Genomic DNA, 12,078 nt, shown 5'->3' on the forward strand with positions numbered 1-12,078 from the left:
TATGGCCTATTTAAATCTAATACAGATACACTATGGTCAGATTTAAGACCGTCTCTCTGTGTTGTATAGCTAATGATAGACGGTGAGCGGTAGCAGCATGATAATAACTATGCATGTAATATTTTAACAAGCTTCCATAGCCACACTCTAAGCTGAAAGGCTACAGAACCCTGGAGGAATCCAACGGTCGCTGTTGTCTCTTTCCATTTAAAAGGTGTTTTTACAAAAGCTTGGTATTATTCTGAATTGAACCACTTTATACAATGCACTCTATCTTAAGAGCAGGAATTCCACAGACATAGTAACACAGTACAGCTCTTTTTTATTTTGTGAGCAACTTTCTTATAAATATATATATATATATATATAATTCTAATTATAATTATAATTTTTTTGTGAGGGGTTCAGATCACAGACAGCGCAATAATATTGAAATAATAAATATATAAAATGGGTAAAAAAAAACGAAATAAAAATCATTATTTGTCCTGTCAGTCCCATCTCCCATCTCCCTGCCCCTTCTCAGTGGGTGTGACCCATTTCTACCCCCCCCCCCACCACAGGCTCAAGTTTTGTATATATATATTCATGAAACTAAAAGTAAACTAACTCATCTTAAGTTTGTAAAATTGCTTGTGTTACCAAGGCACACATGAATAGAATCAGCCTGCATACATCAATATTAAATACAGATATTCAAAATACAGTTGATAAATTCAAACATGATTACATTACATTGACTCATAATAAGCCTTGACCTTTTCGACTGCTCTATTGAACGTATCTAATGATGTTTCCTTGGCGCTGTTCACACGTCGGTGTGGAGAGCTCTAATGAAAGAACATCTGAAGGAAGTTTTGTAGCCAATCAATTATGCTGAGCTTATGTGTGAGCTTCCATCTGGTCACTAAACATCTTTTTTTTTTTTGCCGCAGTCAGTCCAGACAACCATAGTCACTTCTGGGGTACTGTGAAAGTCAGTCATCGTTCAACAAGAATATATTGGGGAGATCCGGAATGGGAACAACAACAATGCTCGATAGAGACCCAACTATGCTTGATAGAGACCCAACTATGCTTGATAGAGACCCAACTATGCTCGATAGAGACCCAACTATGCTTGATAGAGACCCAACTATGCTCGATAGAGACCCAACTATGCTTGATAGAGACCCAACTATGCTCGATAGAGACCCAACTATGCTCGATAGAGACCCAACTATGCTTGATAGAGACCCAACTATGCTTGATAGAGACCCAACTATGCTCGATAGAGACCCAACTATGCTCGATAGAGATCTGGAAACTTGAAACCAAAAAGGTCTTCATGCTGGGGCACTAACACATCATACCGTATGCATGTAAGTTCCAATATTTATTTGAGAACACAACAGACAATTTGGAATAGGAACAAGTTTAAATTGATCTGTGAATTAATTTGTAGTGGATTAGTTGATGATTCATATTGAGGAGGACATTGGGATATTGATCCAGACTCTGTTCCAATGTGTATGTTATTGTATTCCATACCGTTACTATTCCCATTGCTTTACAGAGGGCTTTGAGTAGTTTTTTATTATATATATAGATTGGATACAAACCCTCCACTTGTGTTCTGGCTACCTAAGATCTCAATGAGTGGATGGAATGGGAGTCGTTGGCTCCATGGGACTCCATAAGTGCGCAAAGCGGTTCTTAAATGTAAAAAAAGAAAGAGAAAGAAAAGAAGAATCAGGTAAATTAGACATATTTTTTTTAGGTCATGAAAGGAAAATCAACCTTATTCATTCATTATGTCCTTTTTCAGACAATAAAAAAGGCAGGGAGTTATTTCTAGATATTAGTGATGGGGTATTGCATTGCACTTCCCACTTAACCAGATTTCTAATATGTTGCCAGGTCTGTATTGAGTTGGTGATGATTGGTCCAAACTCAGTACGGCAAAACTTAGGAGATAAGGCAGAGAATAGTACATATTCAACTGTAAATGGTGACACTACATTTTCCTCTGTTTTCAACCAAGGAAGAAATTTAACCATTTCATAAGTGGGTGAAGATCTAGAGATAAAGCATAGAATTTGAAGTTGGGTAAATCTAGATCCCCATATCCTTTGGCTTGCTGGAGTTTCGTCATTTTAATTCTGGGACGTTTCCCTTTCCATCTAAAATAAAAAATTGAACTTTTAATATTTTCCCAGTACCCTAATGGCGTGGGCAAAGGAATCATGCTATCAAAGACATTTAGTCTAGGCAATACATTTATTTTGGCTTTCAACATGATAATGTTAATGTTAGATTAAACCATCTGTTGAGGCCTGGCGTAATTGCAGTTTGTAGTTCTTCAAAATAATTTTATCTAGCGTGGGAAAAATGCCAATAACCAAGTATTTTAAATCGGGCACAATTGGTATCTCTGATTCTATGTTGAGATGGAACATTGCTTGAACTTCCACGATGCATACAAAGCCCTCCCCCGCCCTCCCTTTGGCAAATACAACCATGACACCGACGTTTCCAGACAAACTAAACACCTTCTTTGCCCGCTTTGAGGATAATACTGTGCCACCGTCGCGGCCTGCTAACAAGGACTGCGCCCCCCCTCTCCTTCTCCGTGGCTGACGTGAGTAAAACATTTAAACGTGTTAACCCTCGCAAGGCTGCTGGCCCAGACGGCATCCCTAGCTGCATCCTCAAAGCATGCGTAGACCAGCTGGCTGGTGGGTTTACGGAAATATTAAATCGCTCCCTATCCCAGTCTGTTGTCCCCACATGCTTCAAGATGACTACCATTGTTCTTGTACTCAAGAAGGAAAAGATAACTGAACTAAATGACTACTGCCCCGTAGCACTCACTTCTGTCATCATGATGCGCTTTGAGAAACTAGTTAAGGATCATATCACGTCCACCTTTCCGGCCACCCTAGACCCAGGTTCAGTTTGTATACCGCCCCAACAAGTCCACAGACGACGCAATCGCCATCACACTGCACACTGCCCTGTCCCATCTGGACAAAAGTAATACCTATGTAAGAATGCTGTTTATTGACTACAGCTCAGCATTCAACACCCTAGTACCCTCCAAGCTCATCAGCTGAGGGCCCTGGTTCTCAACCCCGCCCTGTGCAATTTTGTCCTGAACTTTCTGATGGGTCGCCCCCAGGTGGTGAAGGTAGGAAACAACATCTCCACTTCGCTGACCCTCAACACTGAGTCTCGACAAGGGTGCGTGCTCAGCCCCCTCCTTGTACTCCCTGTTCACCCACGACTGCATGGCCATGCACGCCTCCAACTCAATCATCAAGTTTGCAGACGACACAGCAGTAGTGGGCCTGACTACCAACAACGATGAGACAGCCTACAGGGAGGAGGTGAGGGCACTTGGAGTGTGGTGTCAGGTAAAAAACCTCTCCCTCAACATAAAAAAACAGAGGAGATGATCGTGGACTTCAGAACACAGCAGGAGGGAGCAGCACCCTATCCACATCGACGGGACAGTAGTGGAGGAGGTGGAAAGTTTTAAGTTCCTTGGCGCATACATCACAGACATACTGAAATGGTCCACCCACACAGACAATGTGGTGAAGAAGGCACAACAGCGCCTCTTCAACCTCAGGAAGCTGAAGAAATTTGGCTTGTCTCCCAAAACCCTGACAAACTTTTACAGATGCACAATCGAGAGCATCTTGTTGGGTTATATCAAAGCCTGGTACGGCAACTGCACCGCCCTCAACCGCAAGGCTCTCCAGAGGGTGGTGCGGTCTGCACAACGCATCACCGGGGGCAAACTATCTGCCCTCCAGGATACCTACAGCACCCGATGTCACAGGAAGGCCAAAAAGATCATCAAGGACATCAACCACCCGAGCCACTGCCTGTTCACTCCGCTATCATCCAGAAGGCGAGGTCAGTATAGGTGCATCAAACTTCACTAACTCATAGAGGCTGCTGCCTACCTTGAGACCCAATCACTGGCCACTTTAATAAATGGATCACTTTATACAATGCACTCTAAATAATGCCACTTTAATAATGTTTACATGTTTTACATTACTCATATCACATGTATATACTGTATACAGTATTTTATACCATCTATTGCATCTTGCCTAAGCCACTCGGCCATCGCTCATCTGTATACTTACATGTACCTATTCTCATTCACCCTTTTAGATTTGTGTGTATTAGGTAGTTGTTGGGGAATTGTTAGATTACTTGTTAGATATCACTGTTAGATATCACTGTTAGATATCACTGTTAGAGATCACTGTTAGAGATCACCGTTAGATATCACCGTTAGATATCACCGTTAGATATCACCGTTAGATATCACTGTTAGATATCACTGTTAGATATCACTGTTAGATATCACTGTTAGATATCACTGTTAGATATCACTGTTAGATATCACTGTTAGATATTACTGTTAGATATCACTGTTAGATATTACTGTTAGATATCACTGTTAGAGATCACTGTTCGATATCACTGTTAGATATCACTGTTAGATATTACTGCATTGTCGGAACTAGAAGCGCAAGCATTTCGCTACACTCGTATTAATTTCTGCTAACCATGTGTATGTGACAAATACAATTTGATTTGATTTGTTACTCGATGTTTGTACCATTTCTAATAATATTGGGCCAAGTTCAGACCAAAAGGTTAATTCAAATTCAGTTGGGATGCCATCCCGTCCAGGGGATTTACCTCGGTTCATGTCTTCTCACTGCGTCGTGAAAATCATTGAGTGGTATAGACGTGCATCATCGGAAGAGATTTGCGGTAGATTCAGCCCCTCTAAAAAGGTCTCATATTGTCTGAGGTTATTATGTAATTAATTGATGATGAATCATGCAACAAAACTGAATCAAAACAATATCAGCAAGACTATCATTATTTTATTTTATTTACTAGCTAAGAGGAAGCTAGGTCTATTACCGTCCAGATTATCAGTTTGTCTGACTCTATGAAGTACACATTCTGCTCTTAATCTGAGTAAGGAATTTAACGCAGATTTGATGAGTAATAATTCTCTCTCCTTCTTGGCGGAGAAACTGTTCTGCTGATGGCGAGTTAGTACGGATAAATTGGACTCCAGCTCGGTTATTTGTTTTCAGTTGAGACATGTTCAATTCAGAAGCAAATGCTATTGTACTGTTTCTAATGAACCATTTAATGGCACCCCACAGGAATCCATTGTCATTTACAGACTCTTTTGTCGAGGATAAAGAATGTAAATCAAACCTGAATTGATCACAGAAATCCACATTTGTTTTAAGAGATTAAATCTCCACCTTGTGGCACGATTTGGAGCATTGGCTATGGATCATTTGCATGATGATCAGATATAGACATGTGTATATCTTCTGAACTAGATCACAAACTGGGATTAAAGTCATGTAATCTATCCTTGAAAATGATCGGTGCCTAGTGGAGATAGAAGTGTATTATTTCAGCTGTGGATTATGCATATATCTGCTACCGCTAAATCAGAGACCATATTTCACAACGCTATGGTGGCTGGTGGTGCAGACCTCGATGTGTTAGATTTTTCCATTGTCACGTTAAGTGTTGTATTCATATAACTACCCAAAACCACATGGAAATCAGATATTCCAGCAAGTATTTTGGATAAAGAAACAAAAAGCGAATAATCATAAGTATTGGGGGCATATGCAGAAATAAAAAACAATTTTTGGGGGCCAGATAAAATGCCTTTCATATAGGCAAATCCTTCCTTCTTGATCATTCCCTCGGTCTAATATATGAAACTTGAAATCACGGAGAAACACAGCAATTACCCATTTTGTTGTATTATTAGCAGGAGAAAAGGCAGCAACCTCGTTGTTTGTTTTCTATATTACTTCTATCATTCCTCATTATATGAGTTTTCTCGAGCAATATCTCCTTCTTTCCTATTCACATGTCATTTCTAACCAAACATAAGCTTTCAGGAGAGAAACTAGATTCATGCAAGCTTTTACTGATTATCTATATGGGATAAAACAAGCTATACAAGGCTGGGACTGAGGCTGGGACTGCTCTGAGATGGAAAATGACTTGTGATGAGTTTTATTGCCCCTCAAAGCAAAGACTATTCCCAGATGGATGTTTTGGGAATGCATAGGAATGAGACAGAACAGAATGTGTCCTCGGAGTCTCATACAGGCTACTAAATGTCAGGTGGTCCTAGGATATACTGCCACAATTCAAACTACACATTAGGGAAACCATCACAAATTTTAACTGGACTGCAGTGCCATATTAACTGGCAAATTACCATTGTCATTTTACCACCATTATCTTTACAAATTGCAGCACTGAATTTAATGTTAAAGCTGAATGTGTGCCCCCCAAAAAAAGGGATTTTTTGTTTGTTTTTACCAGTTGCAAGTTTTGCTATGTTTATTCCAGCAACATTGAACACCGCATCTCACTGCTGGTTCTGGAGCTAAGCACGGTTGGTTCTGATTGGTCTCTGAATGGGAAACCATATCTAGCTGGAGGTGGTGAAATAAACATGTGGGAAAAAATGTCACACGGTGGATGTTTTTTTTCTACGACGGATAAAACACGTGCCACATTTGTCCGAAAACAACGTCTGACTCCTGTGAACATTTGACATGTGAAAGCAGAGGCCAGGGTAACGTAACCAAATATATTACATTGGAGAAAATGTGGAGTTTGTGAATTGTTTTTCACATGTGAAAGCAAAGGCCAGGGTAACATATTTTTTTACTTTAGTTTATTTAGTAAATATTTTTTTTAATCTATTTCTTGAAATGCATTATTGGTTAAGGTCTTGAAAAGTAAATATTTCACTGCAAGGTCTACACCTGTTGTATTCGGCGTGTGTGACAAATAAAAATGTATTTGAATGTTTGTGAACAAAATAAATGTAAACAAACACTGTATAGGTTAAAACTATCATTTTGATATAATGGATAGTCAGTTCTTGATTCCATCTATGGATATGAGAGTGGATGTATTTCTCCAGCTGAAAGTGTGGCGGAGAGAAATCTGTGTTCATTTTTTCATAGTGTTATTATATGGTGTCATAGTGTCTAGTGAATGAGTTACTTTTGTGCCATTAATATCAAGCAAAACTGGTAAAAGTTGAGAACAAAATTCTTAGTATCGCAAACAAGAAGTGTGCAACTGCAAATCCGATTCTCACGTGACAGTTTTTAACATCTGAAACAACAAATCACATGTGAGGTGAAAACAGCGTTAACATGTGAACTCTACATTTTAATACATGTGAAAACATGGTTTCATATGTGAAATATAAGCTGAACACGTGAAAACAGCTGGTGTTAACATGTGAACTCTACATTTTAATACATGTGGATAAGAGCGTCTGCTAAATGACTTAAATGTAAATGTAAATGTAAATGTAAAACATGGTTTCATATGTGAAATATAAGCTGAACACGTGAAAACAGCTGGTGTTAACATGTGAACTCTACATTTTAATAAATGTGAAAACATGGTTTCATATGTGAAATATAAGCTGAACACGTGAAAACAGCTATTTCACATGTGAAAATGCAATCATGACTGTGTATTTCTTTGTACGGGGTGTACTGTGTATGTACTGTACTTACTTGTATGCACAATAAATTGTGTGCATACCTCTGTATATGATAGAACAGTTGTTCGTTCAACATTGCCCACATCCATCAACTGGAGGTCGGTCAGCATGTCACCTTCTATCTTTGTGACTCTCTTCATGGTGCTTCAGACATAATCCCTAAACAGACTAGACCCCTACATCAGTGTCCCTGACCTCCTCCAGACCCCCAGCAGCCTCTGTTAGTACCGGGGCATTTATACCCTTTGATGTGACCCCGGATCGGACTGGCTCACTGGGCTTGTCTCAGGAATTGATACTGGTGCTGCTGCTCTCCCCCGTAGCCTGGAGGTCTCTGTGTCTCTGTGTGTGTCTGTAGTCTGTTGGAGGCTGCACGGTGACAAAGAATGGTAAGGACTTATTATGAGAGAGATAACCTTGAAATACACTGTATTACTGCATCCTAGTCCTCACCTAACCAACAAAACAAAACATTGATTTGTGTAAAATGTATTGCAACACCCCCCCACCCCCAACCCCTCATACATACAAGCCCAGCGTAATTGTATAAATGTACTTGTATTAAAGATGAATCGTCTTGAAATTGATGAGTAGCAGCCAAAACCACAGATGAAGTGCTGTAGCTATACAACAAGTTATGGACCAGTGAAACCCCACCCCATGTAGATGATAGGCATAATCAAGACATGAGGGACAAAGGAAGGGCTCATTTTCCCAGAGATTATTGACAGAGGTAACTGCATCCAAAACGGCACCCTATTCCCTAATTAGTGCACTACTTTTGACCAGGGTCCATAGAGTAGTGCACTATTTGGAGAATTAGGGTGCCGTTTGTGACACATATGAGGGTGCCATTTGGGAGGGAGGGGGGGGGTGTGTGTTCAGGTTTCAAGTTTTATTTGTCACATGCACAAGTACAGTGAAATGCTTTGCTGAAAGTCTTCAGATTAAATTACTGTTGACTGAGTGATGAGGGTTTCAATCCCATCTAATGCCCTTAAGGATACTCCTCAACATGTAAACCTGTTAGCTAAACACATGGAAGCCTAATGCATTTAATATGGGTTAAAAATGCTTCAAGGAATATATCACAAATTATATCACGTGACGGAAAAACGCACAATGATTTAATGTGAAAAAACACAGCAATTATTTCTCTCCGGTGTACTCTTTGAACAGATAATTGAATTTAATTATTCAGCGTACATCTTTTAATACGCTTTCCTAATTTCCTCACAAATTGATTATGTGTACGCAATTTCGGTTCCTGTTTAATCTACATATCTCTGGGCTTCTCTAGAATTGGTGCCAGTGACTGAGGCTGCATCGCAAATGGCACCCTTTTCCCCTTTACAGTGCACTACTTTTGACCAGGGCCATTTGGGACGTAGTCACAGATAGAACGTGTAGTGCAGACTAGTGGCAGTAAATTAATAACTCATAATGTGTTGTTAGGAATCCATTAAGAGTCTGTGCGTCAATCAAAGTAAAATAATATAACAAATATCCACGAAAATCAGTCTGTTTAAGCTAGAGATATGTTACATTTTTTTGTTGCATGGGCTGGGTATCAATCCGCTGCATTCACCTAAACCCCTGAGCTCTCTTCAAAACTGTCCCTGGCCATGTTGAGTTTCAGCATCACAATCCCAACACCATCCTTCCATCACACCCCCAACCCTTCACAACACCATCCTTCCATCACACCCCCAACCCATCCCAACACCATCCATGCACTATCCTTCCATCACACCCCCAACCCATCCCAACACCATCCTTCCATCACACTCCCAACCCTTCCCAACACTATCCTTCCATCACACCCCCAACCCATCCCAACACCATCCTTCCATCACACCCCCAACCCATCCCAACACCATCCTTCCATCACACCCCCAACCCTTCACAACACCATCCTTCCATCACACCCCCAACCCATCCCAACACCATCCATGCACTATCCTTCCATCACACTCCCAACCCTTCCCAACACTATCCTTCCATCACACCCCCAACCCATCCCAACACCATCCTTCCATCACACCCCCAACCCATCCCAACACCATCCTTCCATCACACCACCAACCCATCCCATCACACCCCCAACACATCCCAACACATCCATGCATCATCCTTCCATCACACCCCCAACCCATCCCAACACTATCCTTCCATCACACCCCCAACACCATCCTTCCATCACACCCCCAACCCTTCCCAACACTATCCTTCCATCACACCCCCAACCCATCCCAACACCATCCTTCCATCACACCCCCAACCCATCCCAACACTATCCTTCCATCACACCCCCAACCCATCCCAACACCATCCTTCCATCACACCCCCAACCCATCCCAACACCATCCTTCCATCACACCCACAACCCATCCCAACACCATCCATGCACCATCCTTCCATCACATCCCCAACCCATCCCAACACTATCCTTCCATCACACCCCCAACCCATCCCAACACCATCCATGCACTATCCTTCCATCACACCCCCAACACCATCCATGCACTATCCTTCCATCACACCCCCAACCCTTCCCAACACCATCCTTCCATCACACCCCCAACACATCCCAACACCATCCTTCCATCACACCCCCAACCCTTCCCAACACCATCCATGCACTATCCTTCCATCACACCCCCAACCCTTCCCAACACCATCCATGCACTATCCTTCCATCACACCCCCAACACATCCCAACACCATCCTTCCATCACACCCCCAACCCTTCCCAACACCATCCATGCACTATCCTTCCATCACACCCCCAACCCTTCCCAACACCATCCATGCACTATCCTTCCATCACACCCCCAACCCTTCCCAACACTATCCTTCCATCACACCCCCAACCCATCCCAACACTATCCTTCCATCACTCCCCAACCCATCCCAACACTATCCTTCCATCACACCCCAACCCATCCCAACACCATCCTTCCATCCCCTCCACATCCTAATTGTTTCTGTCTCTTAGGTAGCATGGCTCAGCTTTGATGTTCAAACCCACATCTCCCTTACAAAGGCTTGTAACTGAGGTGAGCAGGGAGGAAGGCAGATGGGTTGTGACAGGATGGGGCGAACCTGACGTCTCTCTTCCCCTTTCAAGTGCTCTGGTTCAATCATCCCTTGCCACACAAGCTGTTGTGTAGCACCTTTGAAATCATGGCGTCGGTACAATAGTCTTGACAGTTAATGACTTCTTGTAAAGTTCTAAAGCGGAACCTGATTACACGCTCTCGCTAACGTGTCATGCATGCACTCACAGGCACATACACACACAAACATACACAAACACACACACACACACACATTTTATGCCAGGGTAACATGCCCATACAAACTCTGCCCTGCCTCCATCGCTCAACACTCGTAGATATCGTTGTTATTGTTTTTGGTTATTCTCTGTGATTTATTTCTCGTAACAATTTATATTTTTAATTGTATATTTATCTTGAACTTTGCATTGTTGGAAAAGGACCTGTAAGAAAGCTTTCCACATTTAGTTTACACCTGTTGTTTAAGATGCACGTGTCAAATACAATTCGATTTTGATTTGAAAATAAATACAGGAATGAAAATAAACAATTAAAATGTTAATATGAGTTGCCGAACAGTACAAAAGGGAGGAAGCACGTCAAAAAGAGCTCTAAGCTCCTCCGAAATGAATTAGAACTATGTATTGTGTTTGAACTTGAGGTGTGAGAATTGTTGGCTACAGATGAAGGAACGTTATATTCAGCCGTCTTGATGATTTGAAACCTGAATAGTTTTCTAATAAACATCCAAAACAAACGGTTTTCTAAGAAACAGCCAAAACACAAGGTTTTCTAAGAAACAGCCAAAAACATGGTTTTGTAAGAAACAGCCAAAACAAAAAGGTTTTCTAAGAAAGCCAAAACAATAAGGGTTTCTATGAAACAGCCTAAAACAAAAAGGGTTTCTTAGAAACAGCCTAAACAAAAGTTTTTTTTAAAGAAACAGCCAAAACACATGGTTTTCTAAAAAACAGCCTAAAAAAAAGGTGTTCTATGTCACTACTTCCGCCGAAGTCGGTCCCTCTCCTTGTTCGGGCGGTGTTCGGCGGTCGACGTCACCGGCCTTCTAGCCATCACTGATCCATTTTTCATTTTCCATTGTTTTTGTCTTGTCTTCCTTCACACCTGGTTCCAATCCCATCAATTACATGTTGTGTATTTAACCCTCTGTTACCCCTCATGTCCTTGTCGGAGATTGTTTGATTGTATGTGATTGTGCATGTATTATGTTGGTGTGCGACGGGTTTTGTACCCACTTTTGTTATTTTGTACATTTTGGTTTTTGGAGTTTTATCAGCATTTATTAAACAACTCCGTTTTTACCAAAGTTCATTCTCCTGCAACTGACTTCTCTGCCACCAACACGCACCAATTACATTCTAAGATTGCCAAAACAAAAGGTTTTCTTGGAAACACCAATGTTTT

The 12,078-nt window shown here is 41.4% G+C and overlaps 1 protein-coding gene across 1 annotated transcript; it reads left to right on the plus strand.

Moving 5' to 3' along the window:
• The first annotated feature begins 3,269 nt into the window (after positions 1-3,269).
• On the plus strand, positions 3,270-10,592 carry LOC139572661 (uncharacterized). The gene is made up of 2 exons (XM_071395339.1): positions 3,270-3,395; positions 9,234-10,592. The coding sequence occupies exons 1-2, from the start codon at positions 3,270-3,272 to the stop codon at positions 10,590-10,592; spliced, it is 1,485 nt and encodes a 494-aa protein (XP_071251440.1).
• Positions 10,593-12,078: the final 1,486 nt, after the last annotated feature.

This window comes from Salvelinus alpinus, chromosome 4 (genome assembly GCF_045679555.1).
Source record: "Salvelinus alpinus chromosome 4, SLU_Salpinus.1, whole genome shotgun sequence".
In the NCBI taxonomy this organism is placed as follows: domain Eukaryota; kingdom Metazoa; phylum Chordata; class Actinopteri; order Salmoniformes; family Salmonidae; genus Salvelinus; species Salvelinus alpinus.